At 43.4% G+C, this 27,598-nt stretch overlaps 2 protein-coding genes across 10 annotated transcripts in view; both read left to right on the forward strand.

Annotated features, from left to right (window-relative positions):
- The window catches only part of LOC114550131 (uncharacterized), a 35,805-nt gene extending 30,393 nt beyond the window's left edge, over window positions 1–5,412 (forward strand). For all 7 annotated transcript variants that reach the window (XM_028570699.1, XM_028570700.1, XM_028570702.1 and 4 more), the window contains one exon: window positions 3,903–5,412. In XM_028570699.1, the coding sequence (XP_028426500.1) occupies window positions 3,903–5,170 (1,268 nt within the window). In that variant the 3' untranslated portion in view covers window positions 5,171–5,412. The remainder of the gene's footprint in view (window positions 1–3,902) is intronic.
- A 1,278-nt stretch (window positions 5,413–6,690) lies between these two features.
- The window catches only part of dennd5b (DENN/MADD domain containing 5B), a 90,097-nt gene continuing 69,189 nt past the window's right edge, over window positions 6,691–27,598 (forward strand). For 2 of the 3 annotated variants that reach the window (XM_028570518.1, XM_028570520.1), the window contains exon 1: window positions 7,107–7,731. In XM_028570518.1, the coding sequence (XP_028426319.1) occupies window positions 7,623–7,731 (109 nt within the window). In that variant the 5' untranslated portion in view covers window positions 7,107–7,622. Of the gene's footprint in view, window positions 6,819–7,106; window positions 7,732–27,598 lie in introns of those variants that run through there. The other variant, XM_028570519.1, reaches the window with a different exon arrangement.

Consider the following 27,598-nt stretch of genomic DNA (forward strand, 5'->3'; position numbering starts at 1 on the left):
TAGGTTGTGTTGTTGATTATTGTTTAGGACACTCATTGTGTGTGTGTGTGTGTGTGTGTGTGTGTGTTTGTGTGTGTGTGTGTGTGTGTGTGTGTGTGTGTGTGTGTGTGTGTGTGTGTGTGTGTGTGTGTGTGTGTGTGTGTTTCCACTGCATGCTGTGATATTAATTGTAAGAACCCTCAACATGGTATTGAGCTGTGCCTGTATGAGGATATTGTGAAGTCCCTCCTTGTCTCGAGCAGGCCCCTGTATAAGACACACAGATTGTACAAAGTCCAGCCAGGTTGGAATGACTATGTGGAAGAGATACATGCTGAGGCAAGAAGGGCCTTCAAAGCATGGGATGAGTCAGGCAGACATAAATATGGTCCATTATTTGAATATAAGAAACATGCAAATGCGAAGTTTAAATATGCTCTACGTTCCATTAAGAGGAATGAATTTATGGAAAGAAATCAAAAGAATGAATAACTGTAAAACATCGACGAGCGTTGATGGTGTCTGCGGCTCAGAGAAAATGACTCAGTTGTGGCAGAAACATTATTATAAGCTGTTTAAGTGTGTTAAAAGTAGGGGTGCACCGATCCGATATTAAGACCGGTATCTGTCCCGATATTTGGTTTTGTTAGTTTTTTTTCCCTCTGGCGCACGTGTGTCGCATGCTGGAAGAGTTGAGTGTACAAATAAATAAGAATTCAATACGTTCCATCCATGTTATTTTGTCTTAGTTAGGAAAGTAATGTTTAGTTAGGAAGGTCTGGTGCCTTCAGTCTCTTCCACATGGTGGAAGGAAGGTAGAAGGTGGAAGGTTTACAGTTTATTATTAATTCAACAATGGTATCAGATCGGTATCGACATGTACACAAAACCCTGGCATCGGTATCGGGACTGAAAAAGTTGGATCATCCCCACTTAAAAGTAACTCGTTTACAGTGGGAAACATTGATAGTAATGGAGATGTGACTGTTTTCCCTCAAGAAATATACGATGCAATTATGATGCTAGAAGATAATAAGGAATGTGGATAAGATGGATAAGATATCTGCGGAGCGTTTAAAACTTGCAAGTAGAAAATTCTGTCCCCTAATTGCTATTTGTTTTACTGGGTTGTTAGCCCATGGTATTCTACCTGATTCTAGTTTATCTGTCACATAAGTGCCTATCATCAAAGACAAAGCTGGCAAAATGAACAGCTTGGATAATTACCGGCCTATAGCTCTGGTCAGTATTTAACCAAGGTCTTTGAGAGGACTATACTGAGCAGGCTGGAACGGTTTGTCATGACCTCTGACTGGGCTTCAAACCTAAATATGGCACGGATATGTGTATTTTTTCCTTAAACGAGGTCCTAATAAGGAGGTCCTAATAAATTCCACAATTTATGTGTTTTTATTAATGCCTCTAAATTAGGGGTCTTCAATGTTTTTTAAGCCAAGGACCCTTAACTGAAAGAGAGACGGATCAGGGACCCCCTACTACATATATTGTATAAAATGAAGTTGCATATTAATCTGGTCCTACAATAACTTGTAGGCCAGCCTAAAGCATTTAAAGATACATTTTTTGCATAATACTAAGCTATTCAAATAAGCCTAATAATTGTTGGCATGATTTTATAAATCATGTTTTAATGTTAAACACACACGTGGAACAGTCAATCCTTTGGGATGAACTGTATCTGTGTAACTGTATGGCTAACTTAGTGACTACATTACCCAGAGGCCAATAAGCCTATCATCAGTGGAGATTTATATTTGCTAAAAATATGTTGGAATCATGTTAAGACTTTTTAATTTTTGAAAAAACTTTCAAAAATTAACAATAATTTTGCGCCCCCACTGCAGTGACTCTGAGGACCCCCTGGAGGTCCCGGACCCGCTGTTGAAGATCCCTGCTCTGTAGCTTTTGATCGTGTAAATCATGAGAAGCTATTCTACAAATTGCACAACAGAGGGGGGGTCCAAAATATCTAGTGAGAATCTTGGCTTTTTGGTATGCTGAAATGGGGTAACTCTATGTCTGTCCAGTCTGTCAAATGTAAACAATGGAGTTAGGCAGGGAAGCATTTTATCTATCTCCCTTTCTTTTTAATAGTTATATGGATGATCTATGAAAGCTGCTAAACAACTGTGGAACAGGCTGTATGGTTTGGAACACCGTTATCAACCACCTGATGTACGCAGATGATCTGGTGATTCTTTGTCCAGATAGAGCTGGCCTTCAAAAGTTACTACGGGTCTACTCAGACTTTGACATTAAGTACAATTCTGAGAAGAGGAATATTATGATTGCTAGAAGCAGGGAGGACAATAAACTGTCATTTCCTGCTTTCTCTCTGTTTGGTACTGTCCTTAAAGTGTGTGATGAGGTCAAATACTTAGGGCACTATATAACTGATGACCTGTCTGATGATAGGGACATTAACAGACAGTTCTGTGTGACAAGCTAATATGCTGAATCGCAAATTTAGTAGGTGTTCATTGTCTGTCAAGACCACACTTTTTAAAACTTTTTGCACTCCAACGTATACTGCCCACTTGTGGCGGCGCTATAATCAAAAGTTTGCAGAAACTCAATGTGACATGTAATGATGGCATGAGTCTGCTGCTTAAAATGCCACGATGGAGCAGTGCAAGCCAAAATGTTCGTAAGTGTTGACGTATCCACCTGTCCTGCTGTACTCAGGAATCTCATGTACAGATGTACGTGGAGACTAACGGAGTCCTTCAACAGCATCACTGCAACACTATAGTGAATCCTGGAATGAGTGCGGTTAGGTTCACTTTGAGATTGTGGAACCATTGGCATTTTAGTCTATATGCCAATTTCTGAACCCTCTTTCTGTGTATTGTGGAACTCTGACTGTTGTAGTCATTTTTTATTGTATGTGTTTTGTCTTGTTTTTGTCTGTCTTTCGCTATGTTTTGTATTGGGGTATGGACTCTTTATTTTTTTGTATCCTGAATAAAGTGAGGTAATGTAGGATATATATCTGTGAGAATAAAGTGAGAGGCCTTAGAGTTCATGAGCTGACCTTGTCGTCTCTGCTTCTCTGGGTTATTGAGAGGCCATCTGGTCTATTAAAGTGATAAAGGGAGTGTGGGATATTTGCACTACCCGGGGAAAGGATTAGAAACTGAGAAAGGCCTCCTCTGATAAGGGCAAGCAGTGACAACAATGGAGCTGTGTCTAAGATGTGTTTTCACAATAAGTAAGAAGTAAGACTTGTTATGTTCCTTTTCTGCTCTGCAGAAGATAAGAACATGTACTGTACATATCTCAGGCAGAAAACACATTGTAGACCATTGATGAAACAGAGTATACAATTTGAGACACCTGTCTGGTTAACAAAAACAGAAGTGTTTTTCTTGCGCGTCACCCTTTAACAATCTCCATGAGAAAGCCGGACCTGGACTACATCCAGCTGATAAGCAAAGAGACCGCCATGAAGAAGGCATAGCCTAAGATGTATAAAAGTATGAGGTTTTTAGTTAGCGAGCATCAGATGCCAGATGGGACTTTGATCCTTGTGCACAAGTTTGTATTCTGCAATATCATTCTCTAAGGATTGTATATAACTTGCCTATAAGCAAATCATGTGTCTTGATTTGATTCTGGTCTAGCGTTTTAACGAACACTTACATGGTGTAGTGACCACAAATTGGAGTCGGATAGTATCTGGCCTTTTGGGCCAGACCAGAACTGGTCAACAGTCGCACTGATTCCTACAGTAAGTAAGTTATACTGAGTCCGTGTGAATGGCATGACATCCCTTCATTATTCATTAACTGCACTGAAGGAGCTCATTGCTAGTCTGGGAAATGTAGAGGACCTTTCTAAAGTCATACTGCAACAATACTGGAATGGGAATATAGATAACCTTCATCTCTTTACATCCACAGAATATCCACGAATAATGATGGACGTTGCTGCCACTTGCACAAAGAGCGAAGATGAGAGTCCAGTAGTTCTCACAGCGGTGCCTGAAATGACCTGGGATGAACTGACTGAGAAGCAGCCGTGTTCACCTGATGTCTCGGAGAATCCTCAAACCAAGTCGAGTTCAGTGGCATCAGAAAACAGGATGCAAATACAAAAGAAAAGAAAAAAATTGAAGCTCACCAACAGTGTTCCCTGGAAGGAGGTAAATCCACGTTCCAAGCTAAATTCAGAAGTTGATAGGATTCAGATTCAGAACATAGTATCACTTTTTACAAACCAAAGTGAAGGTGCAAGTGGAGATGCAGGTGGAACTGGTCCATTATACCCTAAACGTGACAGTGGTCCTCTCTCTGAAGATGAGACTGATGATGATGATGATGACTGGTTATTCATACCTATAAGCATATCAGACCTTAAATTTGAATCAGATAACGAAGACCAGGATAGCCCAGAAATACATGTGATAGATGGTGGGGAAACGGGAGACCAAGAAAGACAATGTGACACAAACCCAACACACTGGCCATCTCCGAAGCCAGTACCAGCATCTCCTTCCCAGATTGAGACATTTGACACTTTGGCCAGCTTTATGAAACAAGCGTTATGCAGGAGCACACCGGAACATGGACTGGACTCTGAGGGAAAACCACAACCAACTAAGAACAGGAGAGAGTCTGTAGACAGCTGTGCAACTGAAGACAGTTGTGATTACTCCTCTTCATTAGGACACAACTATTTGACAGCGTCCAGGTTGAGGTCAGAACCTCTGCTCATAGAGACAGATGATTCGGAGGGTGAAGGCAATGATGTTACAAATATGCCAACAAGTCCAAACAAGAGCTTGGACAAGTCGGGCATGAAAAGCCTTAGAAAGACCAATGGACAAAACATTCCACGAAAGGATGACATTATAATCCTTGATTCGGAGGATGAAAGTGACCAAAACTGCAAAAAGAAGGCTGAAACCAAAGGAAGGCCTGAAACTATGGACCGTAGGCGTGGAACTGTTAAAGAAAAGTTTAAAAAAAAACGGCCGCTACCTGTTGACTCACCGGCACCGCAGCACCAACCCATACATCAGGACACACCGTTTGAAGAAGTGACGCGGGATGCGTGCTCCGACCCGTCTCCCAGCACCAACAGAAAAAAGATTTCAAAAGAAGAAAGTGTTATAATCACTGACTCTGAATCAGACGATGACTTCTGGATCAGCTGGCATTGTTTTTGAATGTCTTGTGACAAGGGGAAACTAATGTTAACTTTTTACGAGCTACCCCAAATTGTATTCAAATTCACCGTTACGTTAAATCTTTTTCATCTTAAACTTAACAGATATTTTGATCCTTTTCTCAATATGTGACATTTTTGGATACAGTTTTTTTTAACTTTCGTAAACTATAGCCAATGTGGTATCACTTTTCAAAATGTTAATGTGAAAATGCATAAAAAGGCATAAATGGATTCATTGCTGTTTTGTCTTGTGTGCTCTTCTGCTTCACCATTAGAGGGAGACATTGTACAATACATTACATAAACCATTTGAAATGCTACACAGTAGTTAAACCATATGTTATAACCTGGTAATGTTAAATTGGCAGCTGTAAAATGTTGGCTTTATAGTATTGAGATTGTGTCATACAGTTCAGCAGCTGTGATAATAGAACACTGATACATACCTCAGTCTCTTTCAATAGTTGACCATCTTGTATCACAAAATTGGATGGATTTTTGTGTAATGGAATGAAAGTAGATACAGCACTTATCTATAGGACGGTATGGAATTCATGTCCGTCTTGGTCAAGTTTTGGTTGACCGTTACAGGCAAGGGTCCTCAGAGTCAATGCAGGGGGGCCTCCAAATTATGGTTACATTTTTTTAAGTTTATTTCAAGAAAAGTCCTAAAATGACTCAGACATATTACTAGCAAATATAAATGGCTATTGATGATAGGCTTACTGGCCTAAAGGTAATGTAGTCACTAGGCCATCTACAAATAATTAATCCTAAGGATTCACAGTGCCACATGGATGTTTAACATTAAAACATGATTTAAAAAAACATTCCAACAACTATTTTAATAGCTCAATATTCTATGCAAAAAAGGTATGTATAAAGGTTTTGGGTGGAGTTTAATACGCAACATTTTATACAACATATGTAGTAGGGGGTCCGTGCTCTGTCTCTATTCCAGTTAAGGGGTCCTTGGTTTAAAAACATTAAAGGCCCCTGGATTAGGGGGTTAGGAATGTACCAAATATCATGGAAGTCACCCCTGAATGTGTACGTTCAAATTGTATTAATATTTCTCTTAAGGTTCACAGCCAGGGGAGCTTTGTTACTTTGTAAATTTTACCAGACTGACCCCAGATTTGGGATAAATTGATATATAATAATATATTAAACGTTTTTATTTATTTATTCTGCATGAATTGATGCTTTGAGGTTAAAAATGTAATGTATCAATTACCATTTAAGATACCATTGAATATTCACCTTGAACATTGAAATATAAAGCCCCCTTTAAGAATTATGGGTAACTTGGTACATTTTCAAGTGTTTTAGCTTTTAAAGGGGTCTTAAACCATCCCGAACCCCCAATTTTTAGGGTTAGGGTTGGTTTGCAATGTTTAATGAAGGAGCTGGTCCGACCACGGAGATGCAAGAAATGTTCACCATGCACTATGGCTCTGGTCCAGAGAACACAGGACCTTCTTCTTCCTGTATTTACTTTGTTGCTCCCGCCCCGGACACATCTGACCAATAAGCGGCGGGAACGTCCATGTGATGCATTTTGGTTCGCTTGGATTTTTCTCCGTGTGAAACAAAACCGAGCCAAGGGGAAACCGCTCCAAGTTTAAAAACTCATCAACTATAAGGTAAAAAAAAAAAAAGAATAAATGGACTCGGCTTAATAACTGGAGAAGGCAGGGAAATCACGGTAAATAGGCCTGTACTTTTACAAACTATCTGTATTAGGCTATCAATACTAATGAAACATGCACCTGCGGACGAATCCATCCTAATTAACTTAATTGAGGCTTACCTATCTTTCTTATTGATGAAATTCATGTTCACTAGAATGTTTTACTGATGTGAAATATGAAATATATTGGGAAAATGGGCACAACAGAGGCAGCTCTGGGCTGGATGCACGGTGACGTTTGTCAGCGCATTGACATATTTGTATTCTTTCGCAGAGCGTTTATTTTGTCAAATACAATTCAACCGTGACTCAGTCGGTCACTTAGGAGAGCGGACGGATGCTAATTGCCACTTTTTTTGTTCTATCATTACGTAAAAAGAAACCCATTTGGCCTTCAGTAACAGTGCCTGAGTGAATGGAGTGAACGGAGGACTATATTTGAATATCCCGCTGTGCCAGGCCAGTCCTCCGAGCTCCAACGAGGCGGAGAATGAGATTCACAACCAGCTCTCTCCCGTCCAGCACAGGCAGCCTCGGCGAGCTCTGCTGGTACTGCTCACTGAAGCCAACTAGCGCTGGAACAACGTATAAAAGCAACTTCGGAATACTATACAGCTTTCATTAACACTAGGAGCCGATACAGAACAACAGTGTCGCCGAGTCTAGCATTTAATCCAGTTTACCCCCGCTTTTTTCCCCTCTGGAGATGCGTCGCTTGGAGAACTATTAGCGGACAGCGCTGCACATCGAAGCCGGGATGAGTGGGAGCTCCGCGGTGTCCGGCGCGGCGCCCTGCCGCTTCGCCCATTACTTTGCTGTTTGTGGGATAGACACGGAAACTGGACTGGAACCGGACGAACTAGCAGGTATGATCTCTCTGTTAAGACCTATCTTGTTGGTTTTTGAAGAAAAAAAAAAAACCACAACAGCCGTCCAGCTCAATAAATTGTTTTAGAAAATATTGTTGACTGAAAAAAAATCCCTCCACCGCTAAAAGATGCATTATAGCCTATAAACCACACAACACCCCGCTACTTAAACTGAAAGCTGCATCACAATAAGTGGCACACACACTATGTAGCCTATATCTAATTAATGGTTCATTTACAGACTTAAATTCTAGTGGCATGCCTTGGTGTAAGCAGGTTTGTTTGTGTCAGCTCTGTTGTTCAGAAGAGCCCCTTGTGTGTTAACAGTGAGAGATCACCATGTATCTTTTCTAAATGTTAAAATCTGATTTAAGATACCTGTGCTCCGCTGTAGGCTACTGCTCTGAACCCGTCAAAGTGAAAAAGGGCCTACTCTTCACAGCTGTAGTTTGTTACTCCTTCTAAATAAAAGGGAATCAGAATCAGGATACATTACTGATGTCTTCAGGTCAATTGTTCAGTTACAGTTTACAGATTAACAAGGACGTGTGTGAAGTACAAGTAACATAGCTGAAGTGCAGAAATAAAAATGCGAAATAAGAGTAAGTGAAATTAGGTTAGAAGATTATGTTGCTGCTATACAATGCATAGTAGTGGTAGAAAAAGTATTGCACTGAGTAATTATTGATTAATTTGCGACACACCGTCTCCTGTAGTAATCTCAACCATATTCTACCTGTTTTAAAGGCATTTTAGTTAACTGTGATAGCAAAATAAACCCTACAAATGAGAATTTGTCAAAGCAAGGTCTCCCTTGACTAGTTTATACTTGTTGTTTGATGTCTTTCTGATGAAATGAGCGAAAGCAGAGTTGCATAGAAGCCTGCCACAACAAGTGTGGTTCGAGGAGGTGATGCATGCCTCCAGAGTAGGAGACAAAAGGGGAGTAGGGACCAGTGTTGGTTCGGTTGTTGCATATTTAGAGCATTGATTAATAACCCACCTGTATATTTGATTGAAGGATTCCTGTTGTGGTATTCATTCATAGGGAGGGATCTTCCTCCACCCTGTCACCATACATTGATTCATTCATTGGCTCAGCTTCTGTGCTCCCATCCAATAACAACTACTTAACTAGCTTTACCTTGTGGATGTGTTTGTAACAGCATATGGCTGTGTGCTTCGATGCTGAGGTGTTGCATCACGGTCAAGTTGGTAGCTTCTGGCTGTGTAACTCAGTCTCTGGGCCAAAGTTCAGAATAATAAAGTCGATGTGAAAGTGAGCTGTGATTGCACATATTTGAACTGATATCAAGTAGACATGAGTGTCCATTTCTGTGTGAGAGACTTTGTTCATGTCTCTGGGTGTTTAGTGTTGGTTTGGAAAGTGTGTGTCTGTGTGTGTGTGTCTTTGTGTGTCTGTTGCCCTCAGGCTGTAGCAAGTCGCTGAGGAGAAACTGATAAGTCTCCACCATTCTGAGCCCTTATGCCCCGCAGTCTGCTCTGCTAACACCAATCAGCAGCCAGTCATCATCAACCAGTGTCAGGACGGCAACTGATTATGTCTTGTTTTGTCCAACATACAGTCAAAAATCCCAAAATATTAAATTTACCATTGGGGCGGTCCTCGATTTATAGAAATCTTAGTCAACTAAGACCACAACGTGCTGTTTACTATTGTGGAAGACTAAGGAAACCCCATATCCTCATATGGATAAAAGGACTCAAAACAAGAAATCAATTATCAAAATATTTTTTGAGTAATTTCCGATTGATCAATTAATCGTTGCAGCTCTATAGCTATACCCTGTCACTCTTTTCAACGTTCTTTTTTATATATATATATAGATATATATATATCTATATATATATATATATATATATATATATATCTATCTATCTATCAAATCAAAATTATATGAAATTGAATAAAACTTGAGCGTTGTAGGGAGCCATCCACGTTATTTCTTTTGAAAATGTAAAAGTTAAAAGAAACCCAAATTTTTGCTATAGAAAACAGGAGGGTTAAACAAAAGAGCATGTCATTATTATTGTAGTTGATGAGGTCATGTGATGTGACATGTCTTTAAGGGGGCTGGGGGGGTGTTCTCATCAGACATGATTAGCCTCTGATGTGTCCTCAGCGTGTGGGGGGGGGCCGCAATAGTTAAAGGCAAAATATGTGTCATAATGATTCTGAATAAAGTATCGTAGTGCTGCAGATGTCATGGCCTACAAATGGTACCCTACAGACTGAAGACTTTTTTTTTTTTTTTTTTTTTTTTTTTGTAGATCCTCACAAAAATCACACTATAATAATTTGTATTTAAATATTTTTCAATGAAAATAAGAATAAAGGTACAAAAGTGATCATAGCCCTAGTGTGCATGTTGACCGAGGTCTATTCACAGATCTGGAGTTTGACAAACCTTTCCATAGCAAGGATTCCTGGATGAATACAAGTTAAGGTGGCCACTCCATCAACTGAACTTTTTGGCATTTCCGCATTGGTTACATTTTTCAGCACTCAAGGTTGCCGCTTGGTGATGAACAGGAAATTACAGTCATAATGATTATGGTAGTTGATCAACAGAAAATGAATCTGCAACTATTTTGATGATCCATTAGGAATTTTAGTCCTCTTTTTCATTGTCTGGATCTAGTTAGAACATCAACATTTGCAGCTTTTCTTTGTCTTATTTGGTAGAAAACTAAATTGGACAGTTTGTCCCAAAAAAAAAGAAGCAATTTGAAGACATACCTCTTTGGCTTTAAGATGTTTTGATCTTTCCACTATTTTCTGAAACGTTACAGAAACCAGTCCATAATAATATAATGATAATATGATATAGTACATCCATGGCCAACATGCACAACTCCCAAACCTCTACGCGTTGTACAGACCTCTGCTGATTCGTTAGATCCAGTTCCTGTTGGGAGGCGGGTTCAGAATAAAAAGAAAAGAAAAAGCACATTAACCCTTATCTAAAATCTATACAATTGTAACATCTGCATAAACATCTGTGAATGAACCTGTGTGCACCACTGGGGACCTTTTATGCAAACTCACAAACTGATGCCTTCAAGAGGTATGTCATTTCAGTTTGATGGAAGTTGGCATCAGGGACATCCCTGTCAGTTGTCTGTTCACCACATAAAGCAGCCTGTACGACGTGTCCGGTGTGGACGATAACTGACGTGTCGCCCGTTGCGTGTTGCACGTGAGCCACCGGGAGAACAACTGGAAAAAAAAAAGTATGTCACACAAGCTTGATGTTAACACAATACTGAGGACCGTATGAATTTGAATTTAAATGCCATGCTTTTTTTTTTTTTTTTTTTTTTTTTTTTTGTCTGAAGGGAACTTAAATCAAGCATTATATCCCCCTTCCCTGCGTTCACCCCCAAAGCTACCCACCCCCCATTTCTTTATCATCTGCCTCAGTTTGCCTCCACCCTGCTCCACTTCACTGGAGATCATTTACAATTCTGATCAGGCCTGTTGCTGTCCTCCCCCATGATGCGCCATCATCCGGATGACACTAATGCTGCATTGATTGATATCAACATGTTTCCTTTGGTGCTCCGTAAGCCAAAAGAAGCAGGCTACATCTCAGCACACCGTCATATTCCTAAACCCTGTGTTTGAGGCAGCCATAATTGCAGTGACCCACATTAAGCAGCGTTCTATGCCTTTGCTTATTTTTAGGCAGTGATTCCCCTCCTCCCCTGCTCTTTGTGTGGCAGAGTGGCCTTATTTCCCACAGTCCATTGTTCTAGTCAGAGGGCCAGACTTCCTGTAGACCTGCCTCTCTCCGTCTGTGTGCGAGTCTACATTCTACATGCCGTATTTATTGCAACTATATTATATATCCTCAGGTGTTCGGTCCCAGGCTTGAAGGCTTAATGAGCTGGTTGAATTCCTCCCATAACTAGCCGCTTTATCAATCCAGACACCCAGCCCGTACCATGCCATCGAGCCTCAGTGGTACAAATACACCCTGGCTGGCATACAGAGCTTTTAATAGTCCCTGCATTCTAACACCAGATGCATTAAGGGGTCAGCAGCATTGTGGGTTGGAAAGGTGAGATGAGTGAAGAGCTAATTTTGGGAGATGTTTGGCGTGCCGATTTGTAGATGGAGACATGAGGTCAGTGCATCCACAGCGTACCACTCTGCCATCATCTAGCCCTGCCTGGGAGCTGGCAGTCATGCTGCTCCAGTGTAGCTGCTGGAGTGCAGATTGCATACCAGACGTAAGTCAACCAGAGTTTATTATTCCACTGATGAGCGTGATGGTTTGGGTCCAACAACAAACCTGTGTTTCTTAATGCTTCCAGTCCTAGTTTTGGTTTTGTGTTCCACTTAGTTAGTTATTTTTTTTTTTTTTAATGTAGGTTTAAGTAAATAGTTATTACTGGTTTCAGGATGTCTACATTTGAATGAAGCAACTGACAGATGTTTTTATTATTAAATAATAATCTGTCCATGTTTGGGCTACAGACTTTCAGAAAATTGGAAAAAATGTTGATCACAATTTCCCACAGTCCACGGGGACCCCCTTCACATGTCTTGTCTTGTCCACCTAACAGTCCAAATCCAAAGATGTTTCATCTACAGCGCTGTGGAACACCTCCTCGTCTGTCCAGACAAAATTGTCAGTTTTTGTTGTTCACTTGGCACTACTAGGGAGAGGAGAGAGGAGAGAGGGGGAGACTGGGAGACGGGGAGACAAGTAGAATGAAGGCACACAGACTTGGTGGTGTTGCGTGGCAGTGTTTCACGTCTAAAGGCGTCTAAACATAGCCTGAGAATATCAGCAAACGTTTACGCCTCGCGACACTACGTTGGCGTTTCCGAGCCTCTAAAATGGAGACATTTGCAAACACGGCTGGCCCCGTTTTGGTTTTGAAAACGTGGGGCTTGATTGTTAGCCTTCAGCACAAACTGACATGGCGTGTTAATATGGACGGAGATGAGTTCTGCTCCTCGTTTTTGTATCGAGATGCAGCTTGAAAAATACAAGTGTAGTCCTGTATATGTAGCCTGAGAAGCTTGAGCTAGCGAATGATTGACATTTTAGCATTTTGAATGACTTGGATGTTTAATTGATCATCTAAATCGCTGGCAATTAATCTTCTGTCACTCAGCTAATTAATTAATCAACAACTAATAATCAATAATAAATGAGGAAAGTGGCAATTCTAAATCAATGAATTAAGCCTTTAAAAGGATAACCTACTGTAGATGTATGTACATGAGGAAATAATCTCTCTTACAGAAACAGAAAGAATGACTCGCAGTGACCGCACTTCATGTTCGTTTTGCATATATCGTTACTGATATGCACGCATGAACACACACGGCTGCATATTTTAGTTAGAAACAGAGTGGAAGCTGTGATGACTATGCTTTTCTGAACAGAAACAACAGATTCTCACTTTCAGTTCTCAGATGATCTGGTCTCAAAGGTGTTCAACTTTCTCATATTTTTTAGGCTCCAGCAGCAGCTAGTCTTGTATTGTCAGATCTATCTCCACAGCACTGTGGACTAAGGTCCGGCTACACAACCGATACATTCTAGGATAGGAGAGAAAATTGCTCTGGGTTGCTTGCATTTCGTTACACCAATCACATTGTTTTTTGCCGGCGCTAAGTTCCAGGGGCAGCTACCGTGGCTCCATCTGATCCTGGAAATGTACTTCAGTTGATCCAGACTAAGTAGCATCATCCTCTTCCTCCTCCTCCATATACTCCCTCGCTTCTCCTTTCATGTCCACCTCTGTGTCTCCGTTCTTAACACCTCCCAGCCCTCACCCCTGAGTGTCAAACACTGCTCTGCTTTCCCACAGCAGGGATCCCCTCCTTTGGTCTAATAGGCAGGCTGATTCATTGGCCATACCTTTTGAGATGTAAATGAGTTCATTTCACCTTAAAAAATTGGCTGGGCTGGGTAAAGCACAGGGATTTACAACCACCTCCGGTTTCTAGCCAGGTGCCCAGAACTCCCTTTAGAGCGCTAAAGGTTTACTCTCTTCCTACACGTTTCAACATGTCCATTTCAACAGCTTTTTATAACCGCTAGACTTCAGGCAAGCCTTCACGTTAAGATTCGACTGAATCAGTGGGCTGACTTTTTCGCTCTGTCTGTTAAGTAAAGTTAAAGCTATAGCGTGTAGTTTCTGTCTCCCCCCATGAGGAATTCTAAGTAATGACAACAAAACTGTCGGCACGTCCACATGATACAAGCCTTCCGTGATTGCGCACGCCCCCACCTCCCCCTCCAAGCAGTTACTAGTAGCCAAGGAGGACATGGAGGATTAAAAAAAACACGATGGACTCTTCAGAAGAGGTCATTACTGTATCTTCACTCGAGTTTCTGCGCAGGAAAGTCACCAGACACCGGATACTTAATGAAATCCCAAGTTTAAGACTTACTTCTCTGGTTTCTGGCTCATGTTCACAAATATTGATTGAACTTTCCTAGATGGTGTGTTCCCCCTTAATGTCCGTGTTCTACTTAGCAACAGCGTCAGGCGCTAACTGTCCATTGTAGGACGGGGTAACCTGTATTCCTATGCAAAAACGATGACAGCCTTGCTGGTGGTTCAGGTCTTTTATCATTCTTGCTCAACTGTCATTCAAACCTTGAATTGTACCCAAGCTTGATTTTGTTTTGTGTTTCTACGTTAAACCCCAAATTAATAACCATTGTTAGCCTGAGGGATGCTCCTGATCAGTTTCATCTTAAAGCAACACTAGAGAACTTTTCCCGCTTCGATCCCCCTACAGGTTGGAACTGGAATTGTCCTTTACATTACAATGTGCAAGTTTGCCAGATCGGGTAGTGGATCTGTAGTTCCAATGAGACCTTATGACAGCGGTAATGGACAATTTGGGAAAAGTTCTTTAGTGTTGCTTTAAATTCGAGAATCTTCCGACAGTTTGGCAGTGCCCCAAGCATAAAATAACATTAAGTTGTTAAATTCCTGTTTCCTCTCATGCTACATGTTAAGCTTTTTTGCTAGATATCCGTCACGTGAAATTGAAAATTGCGACAACATTGGTTCATTAAGAGCGTTTTCTTGATTATTGAACTGAATTGTGTAGGGATGCTAATTGTAATTGTTAAATAACTGATAATGTTAATCGTTCAATATTGTTATTGGGGTTGACGGTTAAACGGTTATTCACACATTCCTACAACTGTGATATGGGTATGTTTGACCTTCTACTGCTGCCTTTACGTTAATCTGACGACATTTCATTTAGACTTATGACAAAAGTGACACAGAAATATTACTAGTCCTGGTCTAGTGGGATTGCGGCCAGGACCTTTATGGGAAAGTGACTCAGAGGCTTACTTAGGCATGAGACTGACATGTAATGGCATGAGCTGTCGTGACGAGCGAGGTGCTGTATTCGGTGAAAGGACTACGCTAATAAACATGGCCTAACTTAACTTGGTCACATGAGATGAATGTGATAAATGTCGAAGCCTAACGCACCTGTGTGAAGCTGTAAACCGTCTGGGTTTGTTTGGGTCACGTTTGATCCTCCTCTGGGAGAACTTACAGTCACAGTGGGCCAGTCTAATCCTGTCCCTGGCTATTAAAATTCAGTTTGTTCAAAGAGCTCCCTTGCTGCTCTTGGGAGCTAGGAAGTTGGGAAAGTGCAGCTTTAAATATGACAGAGGTGTGTATGCCGGGGCTGAGGTGGGAGTGTCCTCAGGCTGCAGCAGGACACAAAGGGATTTGAGCAGCTAAAGCTCCCCTCTGGCCTGGACCATCTGTCCACCCAGAGACCCGCCTGGGAGTCCGTCGGCACAAAGGCTCCACGCTGACACTGCCCACTGATGTATGCTAATGACGACAGGGGCTAACAACACTGACGCATGCCCCTGTTGACTTACATAGGTGTACTTTGGGTAATGGGCAAATAATATTACTGTATATGGTACGTACATGGCTAATAGCTCAATAAAAAAAAAGAGCAAACCTCTGCATTAGAGCTGCACGATATGAGGAAACTGTACAGAATTTAGAACAAATGAAAGGAAGTCATTTCTAACATTCTAAAATCTCTTGAGTCTCTTCGCAGTACATCGCAGCCTTTCGCGGTGCGTTTATGGGACGTTGAACTTTTTCTCCATCACAGCTGCTCTGTTTTCTGGATGCCAAATTCACTTTTGCCACATTTGCCTTTGCTAAAGGATTCTGAGGGTCTTTCTCTATTACTCTCCTTCTTTCATGGCTTATCAGTTCCTTCCTCCTCTCTTCCCCAATAGTGGATTTTGTCCATCTCTTTGCATTTTGTCCCCAGCTCGTTGCTTCGTGCCCTGTTAAGCCCGGCCGGGGCGGCTGTTAAGCCAATTAGAGTAATCCATTCAGACAGTCCCTCCAGGCACTGAACGCATCGCTGTAATGTAACACACGGCCAGGCCTCCTCACCAATGCCTCCTCTGCACACATACACACACAGTCATGGTCATAACCTTGACTCTACTCTGCCTCTTTGACCAGCGCCATCCTCCTTCCTTTATTAAGCCACTCACTGCAGGTCAGCCTGGTAATGGCTTTTGATGTTTGGGCCTCACTGGACAAGTCATGGTTTTGTGACCAATTTTAGTTTAGTTAATTTTAGGATAAAGAAAGGGCTTCCATCAAGTTCAGTTCTTTGAATTTTAGGAAACAAGCGAATCAATTTTACACGAAAATGCAGTAAAATCCCCCAAAAAATATTATGAATTGAAAGAAAATGAAAGTATGTTAATCGGAGTCAGTTTAAAAAACAAAATAATAATTGTACCATGACGGAAATTATTAGTCAGCTAATCAAATAGTCGTTCAACAGAAAATTAATTTGCAGCAATTCTGATAACTGATTTGCTGCATGCGTGTGTATGGTATAATTATCAATTGATTATGTTTGGACTGTTGGTCGGACAAAATGAGCTTCAAACATGTCTAACCATATCTAAATGCAGGTAGCGTTTGAAATCGTTCAAAATGGCCCCATTCGATGCTGGGGCAACGAGCCTGCCGTGTCTTCTTGATTTATTGAATCCTACTACAAATAGGGATAATTTCGTATACTCTCAGACAGTTTGGTGCAGCACTCGGCGAAGCTGAATATATGCAGCAACCCACAGAAGTGAACGTGGGCAGAGACGCAGCATTTGCTGTGTGCTCCTTAAATGTCTGTGCTAGCTTTTACTCTTGTTACCTCAGCTACAGAATAGACCTTTCTAGGTATGCTGTAGTTTTAATAGCAGGAACTTTCCCATCTGTGTGAGAGGGAAAGCTAGACTAGCAATAGACTTTAGTGGCCTCAATTGCATGTTGTAGGTTTGAGTTGACGGGCCTTAGACCGGTCTGTCATCTGCCTGACTTGTTGAGGGTCAGGGATAGAGCTGGGGAATACATCGATATCGTGATATGAGACTAGATATCGTCTCAGATTTTGGATATCGTAATATGGCATAAGTGTCGTCTTTTCCTGGTTTTAAAGGCTACATTACAGTAAAGTGATGTACTTTTCTGAACTTACCAGACTGGTGTAACTGTTCTATTATTTGCCTTTACCCACTTAGTCATTATATCTACATTACTGATGATTATTTATCAAAAATCTGTGTAAATATTTTGTGAAAGCACAAATAGTCAACACTACAATATCGTTGCGGTATCAATATCGAGGTTTAATCAAAAATATTGTGATATTTGATTTTCTCCATATCGCCCAGCCATAGTCAGGGATGTGCAGTCTCATCATAGACCCAAACCGCTAGGAGATGATGCTAGTCGAAGTTCAAGGATTGGGGAGTAAGGGGGGAGACATTAATGATGGATGGTCTTCCTCTGGGAGTCAGTGGGACCTGATGACCTTAGATAATGCTGCTAGCTGTTGCTGACTGGTCACATCCCTTTGAAATGCCTCTCTGGCTCCAACAGAAAAGTGAGCAGTTGATCTTGGGAGGCGGGAGGAGCCCCTACATCAGAGGGACCTCTGACCCTGAGCTCCATATGTTCTCTCTCTCTATGGGAGTGCAAGGGGACAAAGGAACCAGGTGGAGTTTTGGGGTTGTTCTTTTGGTTTATTAGAGGGGCCCACAAATGGGTTAGAGCTGGACGTGACCATGAAAAGGCAACTTGACTGTTCTTTGTTCTCTTTTTGTGGGGAAACTTTACGTATGTTGTGTTTATTTTAAATCACTGAATTGATTTGATTAAAATGAACTACTCGGCACAGCGTGTCATCCAGCCATGTCTAAAGGCCAAGAGTGTTTATAGCCGTTCTGAACAGCCTCTCGAAGGCCTAAAGTCAACGAGAACAGTGAGACTTGATAATTGTTCAAATGGGTGTAGCCTAACTGTGACACTTTTAGACCAGCTTTCCTCAAATGCATTCATGGTATTCAGACAAAAAGTGGCAAAAGGAGTTGTGTAAAGAATGGTGGGGGAAAAATGGAACCGCCTACTCTCTCACCTGGCCAGTCGCGTGAACAGTTGGCTTCGGAAAGTTACGAAAAACTGTCGGAATTGATGTAGGACGTCTTACTTTTTTAAATGGAAAAAAAGGCTACATGGCTTCAGTGGTTTGTGTAGCATTGTGGAACCCAATGCACTAGGGTTGTGGTGAGATCTCGTTGTACGAGATCTCGCGAGATTAAAACGTGACGAGATTTCTCGTCGAGGTGAAAAGTTGTCTCGTGAGGCGATGTGATGTCAGCGTGATGGAGCGTGGAATTACTATTGAAGATCCCCCTGCCACTTTTAAACCATTTGTGTGGCAACATTTTTGTTTTCCGAACTAAATATGTAAACTTTGTAAGAAAAAAATGCCGTACTACTAACTAGTGCACCCGCGAGTCGCGTGTGCAGTAGTTAGTAGAGAGCTGTGGTGGTGCTGTAAGTGTTTTCGCATAGTGCTCGTGTTAGCCGCGGTATACAGCATTTTTTTCTTGCAATGTTTACATATTGTGTTCGTCTTGTCTGTCACTCTTTCGCCGTTTATTATTTCCGCAGGAAAACAAAAATGTTGCCACACAAATGGTTTAAAAGTGGCAGGGGGATCTTCAATAGTAATTCCACGCTCCATCACGCTGACATCACATCGCCTCACGAGACAACTTTTCACCTCGACGAGAAATCTCGTCTCGTTCTCGTGAACCCAATCTCGTGATGTGTCTCGTCTCGTGGAGTAAGCGTCTCGTCACACCCCTACAATGCACATTTGAAGTCTATCAGGCCCAAGGTCATCAACCCAGTCCTGAAAAGCAGTGTCCCTGTGGTGCTGTCTCAGAATGTCAAACCATGTTCTCCTGGTACCTAAAGGTCCATATGAAAATGTCCCTGACATTTCCCTTGTAGGTTGTTTTCCATTGAAATTCCCGAAAGTGCCAAATATAGAGTATGAATATCCTTTATTATGAAGGTTCCCATAAAGCTTACATTGTTAGGCAGTTCAACAATGTTTACCTCTGCGCTGTTGTCAGCCTACATCCTAGACATTTCATACATCACTTGGAGTACACACAGTAACCGTGGCAATGTATTGAAAGGTAACCATTTGTAAAGGTCAGTAGTTGTATTCTGGAATTCCTCAGCTATGTCCCAATTCAGGGACTGCAGCCTTTGTGTCTACACTCCAAAGCAAATTTGAAGCACATTTTTTATTTGCCTTACATTTTCATAAAACTGCCTATGTTTGACATCTACACAATTAATTTCTCGCCTAAAACATTCTTAGAAGTGAATTTAAAGGTCCCATGACATGGTGCTCTTTGGATGCTTTCATATAGACCTTAGTGGTCCCCTAATACTGTATCTGAAGTCTCTTTTATATAGACCTTAGTGGTCCCCTAATACTGTATCTGAAGTCTCTTTTATATAGACCTTAGTGGTCCCCTAATACTGTATCTGAAGTCTCTTTTATATAGACCTTAGTGGTCTCCTAATACTGTATCTGAAGTCTCTTTTATATAGACCTTAGTGGTCCCCTAATACTGTATCTTAAGTCTCTTTCCCGAAATTCAGCCTTGGTGCAGAATTACAGCCACTAGAGCCAGTCCCACAATGAGCTTTCCTTAGGATGTGCCATTTCTGAGTCTGTAGCTATTGAGGAGGAGAGAGGGGGGGGCAAGGTGGAGGGTGTGACCTTGACCAACTGACACTTTGCTTGTTTGAAAGCCATGATGTCTCTCTCTTTCTCATTGGAAGGCCAAATTCTCTGGGCGGGCAAAGCAGAGAAAGGGGAGGTAACCTTGCTCCTTATACTTACATTAACCAGGCGATGAGGGTTGCAGCAAAAGCAGTTTATTTTTAACAATACCCCCAAATGTACGTGTTGCATAGATATTTCACATCTAAAAAAAGATGCAGTATAGCACCCATGCTGTCCTCTTATTCCCTATTTTGCCCCCCTGCTAGCTGCCTTCCTATAGTGCAAAGATTGACTCTTCTTTCATTTGCTGTGTTTTCCCTGAGAAATCAATAGTAGTTGTGTATTTAGCGTGCTGGTACACCCTGTGCTCTGTATGTTTACATGTGGGAGTCTGTACCCAGGCCATTTAGACTATTGGAGAGAGAGGAACACGAGACAAGAACGTGCAAAAGTTTTAAGTAGGGCTGAACAATATGGAAAATTATATATAATAATTAGTGTGATTTTCGTTTAAAGATTTAACATTTTCCTCATTATCTTCCTCCTTATTTGTATTATTATTATTATTGAATAAATAGGAAACTATCTGATAAGCCGTCTGCTCTGATCTACGTCTCTCTCTCTCTCTCTCTCTCTCTCTCTCTCTCTCTCTCTCTCTCTCTCTCTCTCTCTCTCTCTCTCTGTGTGTGTGTGTCAACCACTAGCTATGCACACATTTTGCTACTCATAGGCCGCTTACACACCGGCTGCGTGGCGTGAGCGTGTCCATTTTTATTTCGGCTCCCATGGTAACAGGTTAGAGCTTGCACACTCTGCGTGACACACTCGAGCCGCGCCGAAAACGCGTGCATGCTAGAAATAGGACCGACGCCTATTTTTCACGCGACACGCAAGTGTGTTGGAAGCATTTCCAGGCAAAACAGAATAGGAAAAGATGTTTATATGTCATTTAGACACAAATGACATTTTGATGTTTGAAAGTCTCTAGGTTTTGATATAAATGTAATTTAAATAAGAAAAATAATAATATTTTTTCAAATATTGCACCTGTCAATACAGAACGAAATATTCTGGAGCCTATTGTGCCGTCAATACTGCCGACGTTGTCTTTGCTGTAATCAAATCAGTATATATTTATGTTTAACATGGTATTTCATTTTATCAATGGGAAACATACATGTGTCCAGACGAGGCTAGCAGCAGCAGCGCCGCATCAGGCACGTTTCTGGTGTGCAAAGACATAGAAAACACCACACAGCCGCCACGCAGCTGACACGCAACAAACGCTACGCTCACGCCACGCAGGCAGTATGCAAGCGGCCTTATACGAATATATTTAAACATGTGGAGTGAACACAGGAGTACTGCGAGCGTCAAAGCTTGTGGATGGCATTGTACAAGTTGTTTTCGCCATTTACTCTCATTAGCATATGTATAAGCCCACATGGTCATGTGTTTCCGACCCTCTGGTCGGTTGGATTGTGTAGCATTAAAAGGAAAAATTGCTGCTTTTGCGATCTGAAAATGGCATTCTATTACATCGCAAATGCTGGCCAGATTCAAACCACTAATGGAACCAGCTGTGATTAATGAGGCTGAATTAACTTTCATCGATTGCTGAATTCAGTGGGGTAACATAATACCTCTGAGTCCCCAGTGACACACACAGGCAACATCAGCTCAAACTCAGCTCATCATTTTAACGGCGTGGAGTGCGATGTTATGTCAGGCACGCTGTAAATCTCCTTACATAACCGCGATAGGCTGCACGACGGTAACTAAGGCCCCTTATGACCGATTAGAGCCGCGGTACAAGCTACTGCCCACTGACCGGCCATCACCTCACTGTGAGACATGCTGGACACACACACATCCAACACTGGATTATACAGAGCATTACGGAGCTGAGATGCATTCATGTATTATATAATTGCTTTTCAGGCTAATTGTGTGTGTGTGTGTGTGTGTGTGTGTGTGAGTGTGAGTGTGAGATTGCTGGGGCATGAAGCTTCACAAACATACAAACTGAGTTGTCCTCCAACACATATACAGTATCAGTTTGACAAGCTTTATATAAACTGAACACATAGTGCTCTTTCTAGATCGGATTCAGTTTTACTTGACGGCAGGCTACGTATGTAACATCCATTGAGTTTGGATTGTCAATTTTGGAAAATCGAGTGATGAGATTTTTTTTTTATATGTTTCACACATGTAAACACACTGAACTAGAGCTGTGCTCGATTGAAGAAATTCTTAGTCGACTAACACTCATTCAACTCTATCGACTAATCGATTAGTTGATTTAATCGACAGATCTGTAAATCTGAGTTTCTCCGCAAAGAGTCATGCAAAAGGATGCATACATTGAATAAGATAATGCCTCCTTTGCATATTTAAACACAACATTTCAGAAAACGTGTAATACAAAAAGAAATTGCCTTAATGAAAGTAATCAAAGTAGGTTTCACTGTGATATCTATTTAGGTAAAATGTCAACCCTTAATTCTTGTGTTTACCAGAGATGTGCTCAGACGTGTCTTGGAAATAATTAATTCAACATGAAAAAAGCATCAAACATGACTAATCGACTAAAGAAATCCAAGTTGACTAAGACCAAAACGACCGATTAGTCGACTAATCGACTAAGAGGAAGCAGCCCTACACTGAACAGATATAAATGGGACTGTGTGGTAGAAACCTGTAATGGTTATATACAAACCACACACAAATGACATACCAAAGGGAAAATGTAAACCTACAAAATCACCATAATATTTCAAGTGTTATTGTTCAAAATGTTTCTTTACTGTACACGGAGCCCTCTATTTTACACTATAATAATGTCAGTAAAAAGAGACCAATCTGAATAGGAATATTTCAGGCGAACACCTTAATCTGAGCCAATCAACGACCACTCTGGTCATATGGGTCAAACATCTCAAACCTTTTCCTGACCAGCATCCTATGGTGGCTGCAGAATAATGGCGGTCCTCTGTCAGATGCAAAGTCAGAAGTAGCATGAGGTTGTATAGTGCTAAATAACCTCTATAAACAAAGCGACTCAGTCACTATACAGAATACCACTAGCCAGCAGAAGAAAGAAACTTCTCTGAGATGTCTAGTACATTCCACAGTAACTATTCACACAGAGACCACACTATTAACAGACAGTTTTGTGTAGTATTTAGGTATTTTATGTCAGTGTAGAAGAAGCAAGGTAGAGATGGAGTGACCCTGCCCGGAGGAAGCCCGGGGCCCCCGTCTGGAGCCAGGCCCAGACGGCGGGCTCGTCGGCGGAGCGCCTGGGGCCGGGTTTGCCACGGAGCCCGGCCGGGCACAGCCCGAACAAGCTACGTGGCTCCCATCTCTCCAGCCCATGGGCCCACCACCTGTGGGAGGAACCGTTGGGGTCGGGTGCGATGCCACATGGGTGGCAGTGAAGGTCAGGGGCCTCGACGGACCAGACCCGGGCGGCAGACGCTGGCTCTGGGGACGTGGAACGTCACCTCTCTGTGGGGGAAGGAGCCGGAACTGGTGCGGGAGGTGGAGCGCTACCGGTTAGATCTGGTGGGGCTTACCTCTACGCACAGTCTCGGTTCTGGAACCATACTCCTGGATAGGGGTTGGACTCTTTTCTTCTCCGGAGTTGCCCAGGGTGTGAGGCGCCGGGCGGGTGTGGGGATACTCACAAGCCCCCGGCTGAGCGCCGCTGTGTTGGAGTTTACCCCGTGGACGAGAGGGTCGCCTCCCCACGCCTGCGGGTTGTGGGGGAAAACTCTGACTGTTGTTTGTGCATATGCACCAAACAGGAGTTCGGAGTATTCGGCCTTCTTGGAGACCTTGACTGGAGTCCTGCATGGGGCTCCAGTGGGGGACTCCATTGTTCTGCTGGGGACTTCAACGCACACGTGGGCAATGATGGAGACACCTGGAGGCGTGATTGGGAGGAACGGCCTCCCTGATCTAAACCAGAGTGGTTGTTTGTTGTTGGACTTCTGTGCTAGTCATGGATTGTCTATAACTTGAACACCATGTTCGAACATAGGGATGCTCATAAGTGTACCTGGTACCAGAGCACCCTAGGCCAAGGTCAATGATCGATTTCATAATCGTTTCATCTGATCTGAGGCCGTATGTTTTGGACACTTTCGGGTGAAGAGAGGGGCAGAGCTGTCAACCGATCACCATCTGGTGGTGAGTTGGGTCAGGGGTGGGGGAAGACTCTGGACAGACCTGGTAAGCCCAAACGTGTAGTGCGGGTAAATTGGGAACGTCTGGAGGAGGCCCCTGTCCGACAGACTTTCAACTCACACCTCCGGGGGAGCTTTTCGTGCATCCCTGTGGAGGCTGGGGCATTGAACCCGAGTGGACAATGTTCAAAGTTTCCATTGCTGAAGCTGCGGCGAGGAGCTGTGGTCTTAGGATCTTAGGTGCCTCAAGGGGCGGTAACCCACGAACACCGTGGTGGACACCAGTGGTCAGGGAAGCCGTCCGATTGAAGAAGGAGTCCTTCCGGGATATGTTATCTCGGAGGACTCGGAGGCAGTTGCAGGGTACCAAGGGCTGCAGCCTCTGCCGTGAAAGAGGCAAAGCAGCGGGTGTGGGAGAAGTTTGGAGAAGACATGGAGAAGGACTTTCGGTCGGCACCAAAGTGTTTCTGGAAAACTGTTCGCCACCTCAGGAGGGGGAAGGGGAACCATCCAAGCTGTGTACAGTAAGGATGGGACACTGTTGACCTCCACTGAGGAGGTAATAGGGCGGTGGAGGGAGCACTTTGAGGAACTCCTGAATCCGACTAATACGCCCTCTATGTTAGAGGCAGAGCTGGAGGATAACGGGGATTGTCGCCGATTTCCCAGGCGGAAGTCACTGATGTAGTCAAACAACTACACAGTGGCAAAGCCCCGGGATTGATGAGATCCGTCCAGAAATGCTCAAGGCTCTGGGTGTGGAGGGGCTGTCCTGGTTGACACGCCTCTTCAACATTGCGTGGAAGTCTGGGACGGTGCCAAAGGAGTGGCAGACTGGGGTGGTGGTTCCTCTTTTTAAAAGGGGACCAGAGGGTGTGTGCCAATTATAGGGGTATCACACTTCTCAGCCTCCCTGGTAAAGTCTACTCCAAGGTGCTGGAAAGGAGGGTTCGGCCGATAGTCGAACCTCGGGTTGAGGAGGAACAATGCGGATTCCGTCCTGGTCGTGGAACAACGGACCAGCTCTTCACTCTCAAGGATCCTGGAGGGAGCCTGGGAGTATGCCCAACCGGGTCTACATGTGTTTTGTGGATTTGGAGAAGGCGTATGACCGGGTCCCCGGGAGATACTGTGGGAGGTGCTGCGGGGAGTATGGGGTGAGGGGTCTCTACTCAGGGCCATCCAATCTCTGTATGACCAAAGTGAGAGCTGTGTCCGGGTTCTCGGTAGTAAGTCGGACTCGTTTCAGGTGAGGGTTGGCCTCCGCCAGGGCTGCGCTTTGTCACCAATCCTGTTTGTAATATTTATGGACAGGATATCGAGGCGTAGTCGGGGTGGGGAGGGGTTGCAGTTTGGTGGGCTGGGGATCTCATCGCTGCTCTTTGCAGATGATGTGGTCCTGATGGCATCATCGGCCTGCGACCTTCAGCACTCACTGGATCGGGTTCGCAACCGAGTGTGAAGCGGTTGGGATGAGGATCAGCACCTCTAAATCGGAGGCCATGGTTCTCAGCAGGAAACCGATGGAATGCCTTCTCCAGGTAGGGAATGAGTCCTTACCCCAAGTGAAGGAGTTCAAGTACCTTGGGGTTTTGTTCGCAGTGAGGGGACAATGGAGCGGGAGATTGGTCGGAGAATCGGGCGCAGCGGGTGCGGTATTGCATTCAATCTATCGCACCGTTGTGACGAAAAGAGAGCTGAGCCAGAAGGCAAAGCTCTCGATCTACCGGTCAGTTTTCGTTCCTACCCTCACCTATGGTCATGAAGGCTGGGTCATGACCGAAAGAACGAGATCCAGGGTACAAGCGGCCGAAATGGGTTTCCTCAGGAGGGTGGCTGGCGTCTCCCTTAGAGATAGGGTGAGAAGCTCAGTCATCCGTGAGGAGCTCGGAGTAGAGCCGCTGCTCCTTTGCGTCGAAAGGAGCCAGTTGAGGTGGTTCGGGCATCTGGTAAGGATGCCCCCTGGGCGCCTCCCTAGGGAGGTGTTCCAGGCACGTCCAGCTGGGAGGAGGCCTCGGGGAAGACCCAGGACTAGGTGGAGGGATTATATCTCCAACCTGGCCTGGGAACGCCTCGGGATCCCCCAGTCGGAGCTGGTTAATGTTGCTCGGGAAAGGGAAGTTTGGGGTCCCCTGCTGGAGCTGCTCCCCCCGCGACCCGACACCGGATAAGCGGACGAAGATGGATGGATGGATGTCAGTGTATGCATCTACACTACAAACCTGTTACTGGATGCATGGCTAAACACGTGTCTGTCTCTATTATGAGGACATTTAGTTTGGCTGGTCATGTGTTGTTGTTCAAAAAAGGTGTGTGTGTGTGTGTGTGTGTGTGTGTGTGTGTGTGTGTGTGTGTGTGTGTGTGTGTGTGTGTGTGTGTGTGTGTGTGTGTGTGTGTGTGTGTGTGTGTGTGTGTGTGTGTGTGTTGCTGACTAGTTAACTGGACTTTCATCTCCCACTGATTTGAGTTCCAACTCATCTGACCTCTGGCCTGAGTGATAAGGCTGGGTAAACAAAGCATAACCGTTATCAGATAAGCTAGTCTATGTCATATTCTCTCTAGTCTATATCCACGACCTTCCACTTCCGGGATTGCCCCGCCGTATGGCCTTCTTTTCGTCCGGATGTCCGGCTTCCTTTGTGTTGACATTTTAAACTGCGGTGGATTTGTGAGGACTATGGTTAACTGCTCCTCAGATCTCTGCAGGGTAAATCCAGACAGCTAGCTAGACTATCTGTCATCAATCGGAGATTTCTGCTGCACGACTAAAACTACTTTTGAACGTACACGTTCCACCAAAACAAGTTCATTCCTGAGGCTATTTTGCAGAGGCACCGTGGCTCCGTCCGTGTGGAACACACCACATTAAGCCTGCACAGCCTGTACGACTGCACAAGACAGTGACTATAGTAAACCCAACCAGTGGTGTGTGTGTAACGAAGCCACCTAGTCATGACCTCCCTCTGCTGCAGCAGGAACATCCAGGCCAGAGGCAGCTCAGCAGCTCCCGGGTGGCGCGCACACACACACACACACACACACACACACACACACACACACACACACACACACACACACGCATGGATGAGAAGCACCGCTGGCAGCCACAACTGTCCAAAGTGTAATGCTGTAAAGTTACCTTATGCGAAGAAAGATAACTTTGTTGTATTTGTCTGTGAAAAGAGTGGATTGTGTTGACTGTTTTTTTTTTTTTTTTTTGTCTCACAGACCGAGTGAGACATTTAACGTGACTTAGGAAAATCCAGGAATGTTCCATGTAGAAAAATCCATGTTATTTGCAAGAATGATGTTTACACGTTCTGTCTAATCATCCAGGGGATTTCAAAGTCTAACGCTGTGGGCCCCGCTAAGACAAAATCCACCCAGCCAGCCTATATGTATCTAAAGTAGAGAAACTAGCTCCACCTCCAGCCGCTACAACAGGGAAATGCTGCTTCACATTGATGCATGAAGTACGAGAACTAGAACTTTTACTTTGTAAAGG

Source organism: Perca flavescens, chromosome 23, assembly GCF_004354835.1.
Source record: "Perca flavescens isolate YP-PL-M2 chromosome 23, PFLA_1.0, whole genome shotgun sequence".
In the NCBI taxonomy this organism is placed as follows: domain Eukaryota; kingdom Metazoa; phylum Chordata; class Actinopteri; order Perciformes; family Percidae; genus Perca; species Perca flavescens.